The sequence below is a fragment of the Diadema antillarum genome, unplaced genomic scaffold (genome assembly GCF_040938485.1).
Source record: "Diadema antillarum isolate AM-2024a unplaced genomic scaffold, OU_Dant_1.0 seq00000345_RagTag, whole genome shotgun sequence".
NCBI classification, from domain to species: Eukaryota; Metazoa; Echinodermata; class Echinoidea; order Diadematoida; family Diadematidae; genus Diadema; species Diadema antillarum.
This window is the reverse complement of record NW_027271356.1, coordinates 1183011-1201827: the sequence shown is the minus strand read 5'-3', so window position 1 is coordinate 1201827 and position 18817 is coordinate 1183011. Positions and strand designations below refer to the sequence as shown.

Genomic DNA, 18817 nt, shown 5'->3' with positions numbered 1-18817 from the left:
CGCCTGTTGTGGATGGCATCGATGACAAGAAAAACTTTGAGGAGACCAAGGAGGCATTCAGATTACTGGGTAAGCTCTTAGAAAAGAATTAGAATTAGAAATAAATCAGTTCTTACTGAAGAAAGAGACCATAGTATGTACTCAAACCAAAGATGGAAAAATCTGAGCAGAGACTGTTGTTAGGAGCTCATGCAAAGTGTTTGAGCACCCCCCCCCCCCCCCCCCCCTCATCGCTGAGCACCTCATTTTGAGAGAATCTGTTCAGACTTTTGACCACTCATGGCTGCTGGTTTATCTCAACCACCTCATCCCTTTCTCCTCCCAGTTCCTTTCCTCCATAAAATTTGTGAGGGCACTCGAGTGCCTGCACTGTACTAGGGTCCAATAACATTTCTTATTCAGCAAAATAATGGAATTATGGACCTCCTTTTGAAAAGAAAAATGGTCTCCAAGGGCTATTTTTTCTCTCTTTCTCTAGACAAAGTAAAGCATTGTGGATGCCAAGCACTTTTAACCAAGTTAAGTGCCTCAGAGATGCGGCAGTGCTTTGGTTATGACATCACTCTGACATATAGTTATGAGGCTCAAGATTTGCGGAGAGTCTGTGGCAAATCCTATTAGAATTGTAATGATTTAATGTAAGTTGAAGGACTTCATCCACAGTGCACTTTTTGGAACAATTTCTGTTAGGCTTCAAAGTACAGTAAACCATTGGAAGTATAGTGCAATAGTCTACAGAAAAGCAAAGGTCAGCCCTCCGTGGGTCTTGTTCTGTTCAGAAATTTTTTGATCCCTTTTTTGACTCTAGGGGATACTAAATTTTCTGAGAAAGTAATGTTTGTTGGGAGGTTCCTGGCAGTGACATGTGAACTGTGTAACCTCTTCATGTTTATACGACTACAAAACCTAATGCTGTGTAGAATCGTGACTATTTAATTCCCCATAAGCGTATTGGAAGCTGAGCTGCCGTCTTCATTAATTCAATTCCATCAACAGAATGTTCTAAAGTTCTACCATGTCTTGACATGGTATCCACAGTTGAAGGAGGCGGGGGGGGGGGGGGGGGGGGGGGGGGGGGCTAGGTTAGTTGATCTGAGTGATGTACAAGAAGTCAAAAGTTTACACATGATTTAACCTGTAGATTGTTAGTGAATGACCTCTTTCACTTTCTTGAATCAAGTTCGGCTGATGTATCCCTGACAAGAACAATTAAAAGCCATCGTTTCCCTGATTTGAGTGCGTTACACGTGAACTGTATAGGCATTGAATTTAACAGGCTAACCTTGACAGCTCACATATTTCTGTTTCCATTTTGAAATCATGTGATAAAGTAGTGAATCAGTAAAAGTTTCAGCACATTCCTAAGATATACATGCCTCCTTGAAAATAATCTTTTTTCCTGAAAAGTGACTGCTCTTCAGTCATCACGGCAAATTCTGATTCTTCATATGGCTCCGGATCAGCAACATTTTAAGACATCAAATCTCTAGAGAAAGATGCTTCAATGATGAAATGTTCGTTTATCGTGGTTTGGCCCCCCCCCCCCCTTCCCTTCCCTATTAATAAGAAGTCCCATGAAATATCTTTCATAACTTTCACAGCTGAATGACATATTCAACCGCAACAAGAGTGGGTGAAAAAGAAAAAAAAAATCATAAAAGGGAAAGTTGTTTCCATCACAAAACCTCTCTCTAAAGAATTTGTCTGCTCGATAATCTGCAAGAAATTTCTCAACTTCTCTGAAGCCTTTCCTTTTTTCCCCTTTAGATTGTAAGAAAGTGTAGGGGGCCGACTGGTTGACACCCCAACACATTGAATGTGACGTAAGTCAGCCATTTAACAGGGGAACTAAATTTGCATAATTTATTCACACTTCCCTTCAAGAGATCTCTAGAGGGAGCTCTTCGAGGGATGGTGTCTCTGTCCTTGGACCCCCAAAACGCAGGAAATACAAACTGTCAGCTTAATTCCACATGTCAGCACTCTGGAACAGAGCTCCGGGAAGGGCTTTAGATTCTCAAGTCATGTTGTATATAACTGAGAGAGGGAGGGAAAATAAAAGATGCTTCATGGCAATGTCTTAATTCCTTTAAAATTGTCATGAAAATCTAGACTAGTACTTGCAGATTGTTCTGTCAGAGGTATGATTGTGAAAATATCGTGATTAAAATCACAAGGGACAGTTTCCCTATACTGCAGTAGAGTTTCTGCTGGTGTGTATCTTGGGCACAGCAGTGAAGATGCTGTCTGAATGTACTACAGCTAATATAATGTGGCATCAATTTAGCTCAAGTAATTTGGCAAAATATGAGAAGTTTAGTCCATTTGTAGAGATTTGAAACCATTCATCGGCTCTGCCACACAGTAGGAGATAGTTCAGCTACCTTCCCATCAACCTTCAGAAGTTTATGTAACCAGCAAATTATTTCAGAAGAATTTCTGCAGTGTCACACAGGCCCTTTAAAGGCAGGTCTTTGGGCATGTGTGACCGCTTTTGCTGGCAGACAGTCGCATGTCATCACATCTGACAGCCCAGGGAGTGGGATTATCAGGGTCAGCTGTAAAAAGACGTAAGAGACGGAGGCGGAAAGGAAATGGGCGGTGTGTATCCGAAACTGGGTCAGCGTACACTTCACGCCACATTTCTTTGGTGTCCCTCCACCCTGGTGTACCCCATACAGCAGGAGCATAACCGAGAAAGAGAAAGAAAGAGTAGAAAAGCGACAGACAGAAAAAATATAGATCAGACTCTACAGACAAGTGACATATAGGGAGACATACTCATTGAGGAAGATACAGAGATGGCACAGATAGACAGAAAACAAGCAGGTAATATGATGGTTGGTGATGTCGTCAATGAAAGGGGGCATCGCCTTGTGATTGGAATCTGCTGTGAAAACGTAAAGTTTTTACAGAAAACATGGAGTGAGTCAGAGCAACTTGATATGCGCTTGCCTCAAATTCGGCTTCCTCCCACTCAAACACGTCCGTCATCATCTCTCCATGAAGGCGAGGTGTGAAGGCGTATCAAATGGTATCCACCCATCCTCACGCTATTTATTCTAGCATGGCTGGACCTGTCAATGCACGGTACACACCCTGTATGTCAAAGCTGGGAGGTTCCACCTCCCCGGTCAAAGCAAGATCATTGCCAGCCATTCCGCAACAGCTATTCCTTTCAATTTCATATTTATACTTTGCTACCAAATTGTACCTCAGTCTATTGGGCTTAGGAAGTTAGCCAGGTACTTGTTCTTGAACCCTTAAGACCCCCTTCCTATCCTTGTCATTTGATGAAAATATTTCCTAAACGCAGTCGGGCTAATAAAAAGGATATAATGAGTTATGACTCGTGGAATATGAAAATAGATTCAGATTAAATAGGAGCAAGTCTCTTGACATATTTTGTTTTATGAGGAAGATGAAATGTGACAACATGAAATGTCATTTTACAGACCATATGGCTGAAATGATATTTATTAGTCTGTGCCAGTCTCAAATGTTACAGACATGCCTTCTGAATTATGATCATAAATTGATGCATTCTGTATGTTTTTTATTCTTCATTTTTCTATTGTCTGGCAATGTTTATTACTTGGGACATTGAACCACTTCTGGTCATTTCTTCTCCTTTATTTCTTTTTAATCTGAAAGCAGCTGAATGCTATATATAAAGGCATTCTACCAATTTCTACCCATTTCCTTGCTACACTGAAAAATGTGGAAATAATCTAACCATGGTTACTCATCATCTTCATTTCCTTAACCTCCTCGAAACCATCGTATCAAAATGATGATGGCATTGTATACAAAGTGGTCGCTGATGGGAGCGAGAGACTTACTGAGTTTCTGTTCGGAGCTGAGTCAGCTGCCACAACCAGACATGATGTCATGTGACTGGTAGTCTTCCTTCAAGTCTGTAGATAATTTTGCCCATTTCCTTTGGATGCCCTTTACAAGGTGAAACAAAAGAAGAAAGAATTAAACATCTGTGAAAGCAGGTCTGGGTCATGAAACTAGTAACGTCTTCTCGACAGAGGAGGTCCTTTATTCATTTTTTCCTCCCCCCTTCTCGATCCATGCATTCCTGTAATAGTGAATCAGTCGAAATGCATGGAGTAGCATGCTGGTCTTGTTTCTAAGCAAATATTTGAATTGGAATTGATAGGACTTCAAGGTACATACACATGTAGATGAGATAAATACTATTTGGGTTAAGGATTCACGTCTTATACAAAAAAGATTTCACTCCCTATGGAATTACAGTGCATATGACACACACAGTTAAGTATTAGTGTATTAAATCCATTATTACATTCAATTGATAGTTAGAGACAATATTAATAGTTTGTGCTGACCGGATGAATATATCATGATCACCACAACCACAACCATCGCTGACATATGAATTATGATTTAAGATATGATATCATTTTTCTGTCCTCTAATCCAGGCTTCAAGGAAGACATGATGAAGCAGATTTTCCGCATCATCGGCGCCGTTCTTCACTTTGGCAACGTGGATATCAGGCCAGACCAGCATGAGAGCAGCAAGATTGAGGTGTGCAAAAAAGAAGAAAAAAACAGAAATGTATGATTTTAGGTATTAAAATGATAACAAGACAGCTGGGAATGTCCTGTTGTGATATCTGATGAGAAGATAAGAAGACAATGAAAGCAACTACTGTAAAACATGATGTATTCGAGACATGAAATTTTTGCGAATTGGAGCCAACGGCCTTTTTTGCGCCATTAAATTTTTGCGAATTGCCACTGGCACTCTATGCATATAGTGCAGAGAAGAAATTTTCACGTGCATTTTAATTTCGCGAATCTTGGCGCTCACGAAATTTGTGAAATTCAAATGCACGCGAACATTCCTTGTTTTACAGTAGTTGCCAAAAATGATATGAGGAAGATCTAAGGTCAAGGTCAAAGGCCACCAAAAGTTAAAATGCCATCTTTGGGCCATAAATTCTATTAGGTAGAAAGTCCAATGATAGTGTTATTTGGTACCGATATAATGCATAGAAGTAAATCAAAAGATATTTCCTTTATGAAGATACGGTTTAAAGGGATGGTACAGTATTGGTGGAGATGAGAATTGGGCTTTTAACTTTTTGCGAGATACCAAGAAAACACTTATGATATAGTACAGAGCATACTATTTTAAGTGGAATTCAAAGTTTATATGATGAAAAACCGGTGTGGAATGACTGAAACATCCAAAAACAAAGTAAAACAAAGTGATCGTAATAAAGTGTGGGTCCCACACTTTACTAGAATCGCTCTTTTTTGGATATCTCAGCCATTTCAAAACCAATTTTCATCAAATAAACGTTGAATTCCTCATAGAATTACATGCTCTTTCATATTTCATAAGAGGTTTCTCATTATCTCACCAAAAAATGTTAGAAACCCGAAATTAGGTCTCAACCAAAACTGTACAATCCCTTTAAGATCAATCCTTGGTCAGTCAGTGGTGGAGATCAGTGAATCAATCAGAATATTAATGAAAAGCCACTTTTTGAATAGCACATAATAGTGGTTTCGCTAGTAACGGAGGCAGCCGACTGCGCAGCAGTTGGTGTTGCTTTGGTTTAATTGAAAATGTGTTCGAGCTGCTAGAGTTTAAGACCACCCACTTCAAAGGATATTGAGAAAATTACTGCTTGTACGGTGCGGAGACGAAGGCCTTCCTTACGGCAATGACATCAGCAGTGTTGACACACATGTATGTACCCCATCCATAGGTGTAAGCTTTCAATAGGCTTAATGTTCAAAATTGTTGTTGAAAATGTTGAAAATGTGATGTTCTTGTATTTTCTGTTTTTTTTGTAACCCCTCAGTCTGTCTCTGTATGGGTAATCATTCTATGGTGTCATGAATAGCCACAAACAAGTTCAGGTTTCTTTTAAACTTGGTGTATGTAAGCATGACTGCAATGCTGTGTGCAATGAGAAGTTGATGATATTGCAAATCATTTGATTAAAGGTCAAGGTCAAAGGCCAACGTTCTGATTTCCAACAAAATTGGTTCAAAACAAGATTGATCATCATTGCGTGGTCAGCGATAAAGATCGCTGCGAACTCTGCCGTCTCAGTGCAAACTCTTTGGCATATATATTGACCTGTGCATGGACTTGGTGTCAGGAGAAAAAAAAAGGAAGATGTACTTGGTGTTCCTATTGATTGAGTCCAGATATAGTCACAAGGGGGGGGGGGGTGGAATGGGAGATGGGGAGACTGTATCAGTATCAGTATTGAATATAAATCGCAAATTTCGTAATGGCATCAGTCAACGGCATGTGCGAATTCTTTTAAACAAGTTGGTGATGACACTTCTCCTTTAAACAGATTGGTTGTAGCATGCAGAGTTTGTTCACCTATAATTTTTGCAGACTCTTTTTCTTAAGGGTTCACAAAGTGATCCTCAGTCTGATTCACACGTGCAATTTGTCAGTATTTCCCCCTGTGTCATTTTGTCAACTTGATAAAACGATGGTTGATAACCGTGGCAGTCTGTGCTTGCAAATGAGGATGAAAATATGACTGCGGCACATAGCACCCAATATGCCAACATAAAAGAGAGGGGGAAATAGTGTATAGATATGATTTATTCACGTCATTTGTGGTCCTATTGCTCTCGTGTGAAGAATTGATCCAATTAAACTCAATTCCCATTTGTGGGGTATTTCTCATCAAGAAATTCTCAGTGAGATATTCTTTAAAATTACAAAGCATGTGGGGGGAAAAAAACCCATGTGCACAAAGTATGTTGAAGAAATAACATTTGTATATATCACATCATGCAAGTTTCTGTATTAAACTATCCTCCAAGAAGGTGGGAACTTCCATGAAGAGAGCGTGCCACTGACATTTGACATTAATTATGCTCAATTTGATTGAATCGTGTTTGTATATGGTGACACCTGCAGAAGGACAATGAGAATCTGCCAATCCTGTGCGGTCTGCTGGGTGTGGACGAGGACCAGATGTGCAAGTGGCTGTGCAACCGGAAGATTGTCACAGTTCGGGAGGTGCTGACCAAGCCTCTACGCCGAGATCTGGTAAGCTTTGTAGTCCCTGGACCTCTTGATTGTCCAGGGCTCTTCCCAAATTTTGATAGAAGATAACTGTGACAGTCATTTCCCTTTTACTAGTTCTGTTCCCTTATAGGAATCTATGCTGGTGTCTGTTTAATGTGTCTTAAAGGGAAGATAAACCCCAAGAACAATGTGGATTGAGTGAAAGCAGCAACATTAGTAGAACACATCAGTGACAGTTTGAAGAAAATCGGACAATCGATGCAAAAGTTATGAACTTTTAAAGTTTTGGTGTTGGAACCACTGGATGAGGAGACTACTAGAGGTTATGACGTATGAGTGGACAACAATACCAAGAAAATATAAAGAAAATACTACTAAAATCCATTTTTCATGAAAATTACAAATTCCATCAACTTGATATTGACATATGTTAAGGGTAGCAATTATTCCCCCTGCTTTCTGAAAGCGATTGGTCCACTGCTCTTTCATAATTCTAGAAAAGTGAATTTTTGTTGAATTTCCTTTATATTTTCTTTGTATTGTTGTCCACTCATACGTCATATCCTCTAGTAGTCTCCTCATCCAGCGGTTCCAACACCAAAACTTTAAAAATTCATAACTTTTGCATCGATTGTCCGATTTTCCTCAAACTTTCACTGATGTGTTCTACTAATGTTGCTGCTTTCACTCAATCCACATTGCTCTTTGGGTTTACCTTCCCTTTAAAAAGATCTTCGGCGTTCCTCTGATTGTAGTGGGTGGTTGTGTTTACCCTTTATTGTTGTTTTTTTATACTTTTTCTGAACAGGAGTAAGAAAGTTTCTACTTGTAGTTCTGCCATTTTTTGTTAGATGTGGGGGTAGGTACATGTAGGTCATGTAACAATTTTATAGGTGCATTTTAGGAGCTTGGAATTAACCACATTCAGAGATGTTCAAAGTTGGTTTGTCTCTTCTCCCATTCCTTGCCAAACCTCATATGCGGCTTGACCTTCACCATGAGCTTTTTACTTTTAAATGCCATACTCCCGTCCGTCACTCGTCATATCATCCTCCACTGCTGTGAAGCGTGTGTGATCCATCTCGTGGGTCTGACCTTTGTGAGCTTGGAAGCCGACATCAAGTGATGCCAAAGGAATTGCAAAGTGAAGGTTGCAACGAGAGGACAGTTGTTGCCAGTCCTGCATTGCTAGAGCAGGGGCAGAAATTTTTCTCTGCTGCATGGGCATCTTTCCCAAGGAAAGGACAGGTGTCTTCAAGAAGCTCTCAAGTGTCCTGTACTGCCAGACATTAGTCCTATACAGTAAAATCTTTAAGCAGTTTTGATAGTCCTATGACAAAGCTCTGCACAACAATGATATAACTCTCCAACACTTGCACTGGTCATCTTTGGGTTACTCCTACATCAGCCACGTTTGTACATTTTGCGTCAGGGCAGTATCCCTTCTTGATGGGGAAACATGTTAAATTTTGTGGGATAGCAAAACAGTGGTTGCTCTTCTATGGAGATGGGTGGGAATCATGAATGAAAGATTCAAGCAACTTATAGAATACAACCTATAAATCTATTTTTCAGTCATATCATGAATGGATTTTCTTTTCTTTCTTTCTTTTTTGGGTCCCATGATATCAGAGAGTTAAGAAGATTAACATTATCAGGGAAAATGTACCTCATTGGTTGCTGGAATTTTTCCACCTGTCTCACCTGACATTCTCACCCCAAAGATGAAAACATGACACCTTTTGTTGTTTTTGGTGCCTCTCCTGCTTACGTATTTCCGCCTCGTCCCGCGAGAGGGCAATGTGCGGTGTCACTAATAATGTGCAAGTTTGATGGAAATTACGTGTGACACCATCTGGGGGGGGGGGGGAAATAAGTAGGAAAGACATATAGCATGAATAAGGGCAGGTGCTTTGATGTTGTGAAACAAGCGGAAGTGAACCCCAAAGTGTAGATGTTTATCCAGCCCGCGGAGGAAGTTGTTCGGGTCTTATCGCCGTCAGACTGTTGTGGTCCCCGCTGACAGGTGGACCTAGCCAAGTCCACGGGTGCCCGGCAACACATGCTGGGACATTACCTAAATGGATTTTCAGCGATCACTCGCCGGTGAAGATCGCCATCTTGGGGCTGACGAGAATTAAGTGATGGGGGGGGGGGGGGGTATTCTCGATGCATTGCCACTTGAAGAGTTTTGCAAGTTTCCAGTGAACAAAAGTGAGCTTGTGGCATCTTTGATAAAGGAACATCATCTCAGATTGGTTGTACTACCCTCTTGCTTTATTACTTTTTATGGATTTTAGGGTCACAGGGTCAAAGGTCAAAGGTCACAGGTTATTTTGTGAAAAAAAATTGAAATTTCATGTTTTTCTCCATATCTCGCAAATGGTTTAAGGTATCTTCATGGAACTTAGTATATATACTTGTACCGATGGGCAGTGATTATCTAGGGAAGTTGGGGGTCATGGGTCAAAGGTGAGGGGGTCAAAGGTCAAGGTCAACTCCTCAAAATATCCCTACTTTCCTTATATTTATGCAATGAATGAAGGTTTTTTTTTTAAACTTGATGTATACATGTATTACCCAATATATATTCTGTGGGAAGTTTCTTGCCAAAAGGTCAAAGGTCAAAAGGTCAAAGGTCAAGTGAAAGTGCTTAATTGCACTCATCTCAAAAGTAACTCAAGGTATCATCATGAAACTTACATATTTATGCATGTTCAACCTAACAGTGATTCTCTTTGGAACTGTGAGGTCAAAGGTCAAAGGCCAGGTTTAGATAATTAATGCTATTTTCCCATTTGATACTGAAATAATACTTTTTCTCAATACCTTGAAAAATTACTCAATGCATAAACTTATAAAAGGGTTAAAAGTCAAGTAAAAATCATCAGTTCCCCAAATACCTGCACTCTGACATTTTAATCATTCATCCAATTGAACCTAGTTCTAGGAAAATGAACATTCAGCACATTTGTGTCAAACCTGTCATTTTAATATTTTGCCAATTGTTTGAAACTGTCATCACACATTGTCAAGACATTGTACTATAGACCTATTAGGAGAACCATGCATTATGGCGGAGGCATATCAGTCACCGTAGCGATATATCTAGTTTTTTCTCTCATACCACTTTCTGTGCCCATCCCCCATCTCTCTGTCTCTCTTTCTTTGTCTTTCTGCCTTTTTGAGGTGCAAAGATCACATCTTGATTGAAGTTGAATTCGTTCTCTGCAAGAAAGGATGTTTTCCATGGCTTTGGTGTATGGCACATCTGGTTCTTGTGTGCATTGAAGTCACATGCAGTTAATCACCTCATTCCCAGCACTAGATATCTTTGAGTTTCTCTCATTATGTCCCAGAATTTGCATTTTTGTTTGTTCTATAATTACATATGAATGCAAAGGAATGAGGACATATGCCTGTAACTTTGTCCCTAAAAGCAAAAGAACAGAGTAGACGTAGTATATACTTTTTGGTGTTCTGTAAACCCACATGTAGATTGGCAAATGATGAAGTTTTGAACATCCTTCTCCTGGATTCCAGTTATGCAAAGGTACCAAAAGAACTGTTAGCTATGAAGCTGGACAATCTTGCATTCATTTCCTTTAGGCCAGACAACATCTTCTCTTCTCTTCCTTGTTTTTCATGAATTAGTCCAGGACCTGAATTTACACTTGAAGCTGTAGATCGAAGGTCATTCCTCTCCTTTTGCCATCTCCCTGCACCCACGGCATGCTAGATAGTTCACCTTGAGCAGCATTACACTGTAGCATGAAGACTTTTACCCATACCAGTCACGCAATTAAAAGGTCTTGGCAGGTGCTGGGACTTGCTGCCATGCCACGCATGCAAATTTAATTTCTGTGTCAAGCATCTGGAGCGAGGGCAGTAACTCCATCTGAAGTTTCCTGAAATACTTGACTCCTCCGTTTCATACTTGCAGTCAGGGAGAATTTTGTTGCCCATTTGTTGTCCAGATATTTCAATGGTCAGAACTAGACCATTGAATTCATTTGAGGCATTGCTTGACCTACATGTATCCTCGACAAGTGTCCACAGTTTTTAATTTTTTTGTGTTAATGCTGTGTCATAAGAACAGCTATGATGTTATGATAGTCAAGAGCTTAAATGGATCACATCAAATATGACAACAACAACCCTTATGAAGCTGGAATGAGCTGAAATAAAAGGTTGGATGGGTGTTTTTTTCACCCCATTAGTGGCCATCAAAGTTCTGTTTACCCAACAAGATTTGATGTTCCTTTGAAAAACAGAAAACGAGAAAAAAAGAAAAAAGAAAGATGAATAGTGTCTGTAGAGATTCCAGAGTGTCAAGCCACGTGACGTGAAGTTGTCAAGCGCATTAATTAGGCACCACAACTTCCAGCCGAGCCAGTCGCTCTATTTTTAGGAACCAGCGATGCCATGCCTTGCCAATGGCGGGCCGAGTTTGTCAGTAATTGTGCAAGCGAGCCCCAGATCTGTCTGCTGTTTTGGAAGTGATTTATTACCCAGGTTTGACAGAGGAGAAAGTGCCGAATACTCCCCCCTGCAACAGACTTGTGCCTGTTGATAGTGGCATTGGAGGAGTCTTTTATTAATAGACTTCCCCCTATCAAGTCAATGCCATTAACGAAGAGTGGTGATGCAAGGCCTAAACGCTGGGGTTCTTCCCTCTAGGATTTCCTACTTCCCCTGTGAAGTAAAGACAGGGCTCCTGTGGGTAAACCAGGACTAGTCTCCATTTAAACAGCTCCAAGTTACAGACGAGATGTCTGCTGAGTAAGGCATCAACTTTGAATTGCACCTACCGTACTGGTTGCAGTGTGCTTGGTAATGTCAGGATCAACATTTTTTGGTGCTCTTGAAGGAAACGTATTTGTATTTGGCTATTCCTCAAACAAACAAACAAACAAACAAACAAACAAACAAACAAACAAACGAATACCTTATCATGTAGAATGCTAACCTAGCTTTAATGTTCAGATTGAATCAGTTACCATTATTAAAGAGTACTGAAGTTATGATGTCACAGTCTTTTGTTCTAGCTTGGGTTAGAACCAGTTGTGAGCATGGTTAGCAGCTACATGTGTAGTGTTCACAGATATTTGGGTCTGGTGAAGTTGCTTATAACCAGTTTCCATGGCGATGAATAGCTATGATGTCACATGTTAGTACTCTTTCACCCTTTGAGCCTTCATCACTGGAAATTTAAGAGGCTGTATGCATGAATGTAGTGGTATGGGAGTACATTGTACATTGTACATCCATGGAATATGAATGATGAAACCAAACAGTTCATCAATGTTTGTACCAAAACTGAATGAATGAATAGAATATTGCAAAGAAATACTACACCTTTTCGTTTATGTACCTTTTGCAGAATTTCTTAACTTCTCTCTGTTTGATTTCTCAGTTTGATTTCTCAATTTGATTTCTCAATTTTTCTTCCGCACCAAATATTTGAAACTGGAGTCAGAACATGATAAGATCAATAGAATGAATACCTTTAATATCTGAAGTCAGTTGTCTTTAATGGAGAAGGTGCTATTCTCTTTAACCTGTTACATGTGGAAATACAAAGGTCTAGTTGTAAGCCTATGGGAGAGCAAAAAGTCAGCACTCAAGGGGGTTGTGAGTTGGCAGGTGGCCAAAACTTAGATGTCTGTGCTAGATCACCCTGCCATTCCCAAAGTGTGAATTAAAGTTCAGATTCCAGTCTTGATTTCGCCAACTTGTAGAAGTGTGTGTTGATGGAATGAATTCAGAGGGAAAAAAATGTCCTTGGAGGTCAGTAGACGGCAGAGTTTTCCAGTTTTGTTGGAAAGATATAACTTTTCCTCACCTCTCCACGTAGTTTCATTAAGAACAGGAAATTGACCCATATCGAGTGCCGAGAAGACGTTGATTTGGTGTTGAAGTTGTTTATCCCAGTTTCAAGTTGCTGCTTTCTCAAATGCATTCAATGTCTTTAAGTTATGAGGTCTTACTTCCATATTTGAATTACTTTGCTTTTTTTAAAGTCAAAATAAGTCTGTACAGTGCAGATGTGCTATTCCATATCATATCACATAATTTATATACTAATATTCTTGCTATATGATTGGTGAAAAAGCAGTCACATGACACAGTGTATGCCCATTAAGTCAGATGACCTCTTTGAAATCCCAGAGCCATCCATGATATAGTTATGAGGAGATATTGTATGAGCTGAAATCAGTGGTGTTATTGTTGCAAGTTTTGCAAATCACCTTTGAACCATGAAAATAGCGACGCATGAATGTAAAATTGTGAAAAAGTATCATTTAAGAAAAAAAAATCAATCTATGCCAACACTGGATTGCACACAGAAAGTAGCTTCTGTAGTTGTAGCACGCTGCATGGACCATGACGTAGCGACATAGGGGCGTAACATGACACTAGTTCGTACTTCAAATGTAAAACACACTACTTTTTTTGTGTACATGAAATCACGGAGTAAAAACATTCAGTAGACCTACTAGTATTATTGCTTGTTACTCATTCTTATTTTATTCTTAAAAGGTAAAATAAAAATTACCAGATTCTTGCACCTGCCAAATTAACAACATACAAAAATTGCAGACAAGTAGCAATTTGCAAAAATATCTGTGTGCAAGAAGTTCAACTCATACAGTAGTATTTTGGGCATAGGATATTACTTTTTTGGCAGGTCAGACTAGGTCTGGATTTTGGCTGAGGAAAAAAAAAAAAAACTTGCAAAAATTTTAACAATAGATGCAGGATGTGCATCATGTAATCAAATTCTAAATTTGGATGATGAAACATTTTTCCCAATTTTGTGATGATCTGGGACGGGAGGAGTGTCTTTCCAGGAAATGGCCCTCAGGAGAAGGCTACATTTAGCTCACTGCAAGATTGATCATTGTTCCCTTCATCCTCTTTAGCATGGACTGCATTTTTCTTTCACATCTGCCTAAAAACAATTTTTAGAAATAGATTAAAACATTTGTGTTGTACAATTATTCTCACAATAGTAATCTGATATGCACTGTGCCTGCTTTGGAGTGGAATAAGTCCATTTTTTATTTTGTAGAGCCTTCCAGCCCAAATGATTAATTTCTAACCGTCATGGCGATGTGATCTCTATTAAAAGCACATGCAAAAAATAAGTTACGTTGTCAAGATAAATCATACACTGGTCACTTGTATTTGTAAGATAGTATGCTAGTGTTCAACCTAAGTGTACACGATCAGTCACAAACATTGCACGCTGATTAGTTTGTGAGTACAATCATGTGTTACACCTCAAAGTGATTCCCTGTTTAATGCACTGAAATTGCAGATGTACCAGTAGAAAATTCAAAGTACAGTCAAACCTGTCTGTAGCGGCCACGCAAGGGAGATGAAAAAAAGTGGCCGTTATAGACAGGTGGCTGCTATAGACAGGTTCTTTAACATGCTTCTTCTCTCGGAGGGAATTGCTTGTAGTGGCCATATATGGCAGGTGGCTGCTATAGATAGGTTTGACTGCATTGATTTCACTGATATTGAATATTGGACTATGTTAAAATGTTTTGTGGGAAAGTCATCACCTTAAGCCATTTCCCTTACAAAGTACAACACAGAAAAACAAAAACAAAGCAAAGGAACATAAATATATTTAAAAAAAAATCTGAAAGGATGTTGTGAAATGTCCTGAAATTTGTGATACCATCTCAGAAAGGTCTTGTGTCACTGTGATCTATCTTTACAAGAGACACCCAGGCTTTTTGTCTGTTATTGCACAGCCACCAGAGATGAAAACAATAACAACCAAATGACAAGCCAAAATAGGGGGGGGGGGGGGGGGGAGTTGAATGTCTAGAATCTTTGTGCCAAATGTGTCGTGTCTCTGTACACATGAGGTAATCGAAAACTTCCAAGATTACCGAATGTTCCCACAGAGGGATCGTACGGATTTAGCTGGCAGATAATCCCAACTATTTTTGTAAACGGCTGCCTGCGCTTCGGATATGTATGTCAACGGGGACCACCGCGGGCATAGGAGATAACCACAGCATCCATAAGTATGCATGTTCATTCCTCTAATTTTGGGAGAAAAGTTGTCAAAAGTTCTGGAGGACTTGGTAAAGAATGCAAGTAGGAGTATTAAGCCCTATATCTGATTTTTTTTTTTTCTTGTGGCTTGTAGTTTCCCCAACAGACTTATTTAGGCAGAGCAGACTATGCTAACAAGTTGCAATTATCACCTTTTGTAACTAAACATTAATTATTCATTTCAATACATAGTATGCACCGAGATTTAGATGTGAGCAATATATGTTTCAGTGTGAACTTTAAATATTCTACAGTGCTTTGTTACGTGTCCCTGTCGTTACTGAGAAAATCCAAATGGATTTGATACTCAAAATGTATATATTCCAACTTGAAGATAACTGGAGTGAAGTTTATTGGCTACTGGAGGTTAAGCAATCTGTTAAACTGCAGATATTTTCCTTGCGGTTTGCTGATAGATTTATTGAATACATCTGGTGTTTCTTCAATCTTCTAGCTCTTGACTCATTTCTGCCATTCTCGCAATACTTACTGTTAGGGGGCCCCCCTGCGTATGAATATTTTTACCAACTGTACCTCCCTCGCGTCCCCCAAGGAGGCAACCCCTCTGGGGTTTTTGTTTCCCTCTTTGCATCCTTGCATGCATTGGCACTGACATTTCATGCAGCAGTTGATCAAGGGCTCCCCCCCCCCCTGACTCTCCAAAGGGGATGGTGTGAGGACTTCATTTTGATGCTGTGTTCCCGTCCAATAAGGCAATTTTCCCCTTTCTCCCACGCCTTGCTTTAGAATCATAAACGAAACGCTCTGTGTCATAATTCACGGACATGAAACAGGAAACAATGACCACATCAGTAGGTACCCATTTAAAAACAATGCATAAAGATCATATCAAGTGTATTAGATATGCATATGATGATACGCCTCCCCATTGAATACAGGTTGTCTAAGAAAAGGTCCTCTTCCGCATGAGATGTACAATGTAATTTTGTGCTAGTTGGTTTGTTGCATCACATTTTGTGTTCTCAGCCAATTGGGAGGCATTTTCAGCATTATGATGCTTCAGAAAATGTAGGGAATTTCATAATTGAAGGATGGTACTCGTTGCAATAAGGGTTGAGTATCGCTTTTAAAGGATTCAAAGTAAAGACTTAAAAACTCTTACTTACCACTTCTTCAATCATATTCATTCATATGCAGATTGTTGCAATTATAAGAGGTGCATGTATATTGTATGGGCCTTAATGTGAAGTGGTTTTTGTTTGTATGTTTATTTATTTATTTACTTCCTTGTATCCAGGCAGGTAAGAATCAAACTGCTATCACAGCATGCACTGAATAGAACTGTCCAAAGACAATGGTGTATTTGATTGGGGTTACATATTAACGTCAAAGGCACAACTGTTTTTTTGTGTTGCCATTTACAGGCACTGTTTTCGAGGGATGCCCTCGCCAAGCACATCTACGCGCAGCTCTTCTCGTGGATCGTCGACCAGATCAACAAGGCCATGGACACGGCGTCGAAGACGTCCAACTTTATTGGTGTGCTCGACATCTATGGGTAAATACTTGGCATATGTTCCTCTCCCTTGCATAGACAAATAATTGTTTAGACAGAATGATACCACCAAGACTAGTTGTAGTTATCACTGAGATACCTGTATTTATGTAATACTATATTTTTGGATGTCATTGGAACTGTGCAAACAATTCTTCTTGTATTCTGGTGAGGACTTGAAAGTTATTTCAATGTATGAGCATGGCTTTATGTACAGTGCATTTATCTAAAAGATTGAATGAGATGATGGGATGATATGTGAACAAGAGTGGTATGGATCATATGGTAAAAGTGATATTATTATGTCTGAATTGATGAATTGCAAGTTTTCTGCATAAGTGTTGACTCCTGGGGGGAGGGGGAGATGGTAGTATTCATCTTGATATATGGCAAATAATAGTACCTGCTACTAAATTATGTAAGAGAAATAAGGTATATATCATTTATATATCCATTCATGATTGGATAAGTAAAAGCCCAAAAAATTACAGTGAGTAACCAAAGCTAGAATATCCCCTCAAACATATGCAATTGCTCATAGCACTTTGTGTCATAAATAAAATATTTTTGAATAGTTTCTTGTCGTCAAATGTAGAGTTGTGTAGGCCTCAATGCAGTGAACGTGCAGAGAGCATAGGTCGGGATGGCTGCCATGCTAAAGCATTATGCAGTACCTCAGAGGTTTCCGACCCAACTTTTGAAAGGTGACAAGGAAGAACCACATCCCTCCAGATGTCAGTCAGCTTCAGGAAGGGGGGATTTGATGATCCAAAGAGTTGTGGGGGGGGGGGGGGAGGAAGGAGTTAGCTTGGGTGTGTCAGCGGGGGGGGATGGAGGAGATGGTTTAGGGAAGAGGGGGGAGAGATTGATTTCAGGGTGAGAGAGATGTGGGTTTTGAAAGGCCGTAAGAGAAAAGAGTTCGGGGCTGGGGGATGAAGATCAACTTCTGGGGAGGGGAAAGTTGACTTGACTAGCTGGTTGGGGTACGGAAATTTGCAAGAAAAGTTAGGGTGCTTTGCTTTGAGAGGATTAGGGGATTCTGGTGGGTAATTCAGTAGGGAGGAGAAGGGGGTAGATGCTGGTCTGAAGAGGCCCATCAGGAAATATCAAGATGAACAGGGCTAATAAAAGGGTAGAATTGAAGGGGAAAGGGTAAACAAGATATGAACTTTGAAAGGCTTTGTGTGAAGTGTTTAAGAGAGGATGAAGTGGAGTTGATCATGGGGTGGGGGAGTGAGGAGGAAGTGTGAGACTTGAAAGTTTGTTTAGGGGGAATGATAAGAAAGGGGGAGGGGGTGGAATGTGCCTGGGAGTTGGGGGAAAGGGAGACAGGATTTTGGAAAAGCCTCACAGGGGATACTTAAGGGAGGAATTGAAAAATGAAGAGGCCAGGGGGAAGAAAGATATTGATATTGCATGGCTTTATGGGAGAAAAGTGAGATGAATTAGTTGAAAAGCAAGGGAGGCATTGGTGGATCAGATGGGGTACAAAAACTAGAAAGAGGGTAGGCTTGGACAAGGCTAGAGTTTGTAAAGCTTAGCAGGAACATCTAGTGAGAGGAGGGCATTTGAGTGATGGAGCTTTGAAAAGGCAAGCAAAGATTCAGAAATAGCTTGAAAGATGTAGGAGTAGAAAGAGTAAATAATAGTGAGTGATGATATTGTCTTCTTTTTCCTCCTCCAATTTCAAGAGGAAATCATCATACAAGTTGTAGAAATATAAGACAGCATTGTTCATTTGGAAAAGGAAACAGGATTGATGATTATTACGTGGACAGGAAGCAGATACATATAAAGTGAAGGAGGATGATGAAGACTTGGCACAGTTTGCAAGAAGTTCACAAAAAAATGTTTGATGATTGCCTTACAGGTTTGAGATGTTTGAAATAAACAGCTTCGAACAGTTCTGCATCAACTATGCCAATGAGAAACTGCAGCAACAATTCACACAGGTAAGTACTCAGTTTGAATGTTTTCTCCTGAAAAAAAAAAGATAAATATAGTGCTGCCCCTTAATATGTTTTCCATTCATTCATTTTTTTTTTTGTTATAGTGAGCTAACTAAAAGAAATTTGTAATTGTGTGTAATGATTTTATTACAGCTTTGTTCAGATATAACTGTGCAGATATTGGGTAAGCTCTTCTCAGTGAACGAGAACGTTTGTTTTGTGTGAT

At 39.7% G+C, this 18817-nt stretch overlaps 1 protein-coding gene across 1 annotated transcript in view; it reads left to right on the top strand.

Annotated features, from left to right (window-relative positions):
* Positions 1-5: 5 nt before the first annotated feature.
* The window catches only part of LOC139730968 (unconventional myosin-Va-like), a gene marked incomplete at its 5' end in the record, with an annotated part of 101268 nt that continues 82456 nt past the window's right edge, over positions 6-18817 (top strand). Inside the window, 5 exons of the mRNA XM_071641848.1 lie at positions 6-69; positions 4454-4560; positions 6937-7068; positions 16512-16645; positions 18513-18594. Of these exons, the coding sequence (XP_071497949.1) occupies positions 6-69; positions 4454-4560; positions 6937-7068; positions 16512-16645; positions 18513-18594 (519 nt within the window). The remainder of the gene's footprint in view (positions 70-4453; positions 4561-6936; positions 7069-16511; positions 16646-18512; positions 18595-18817) is intronic.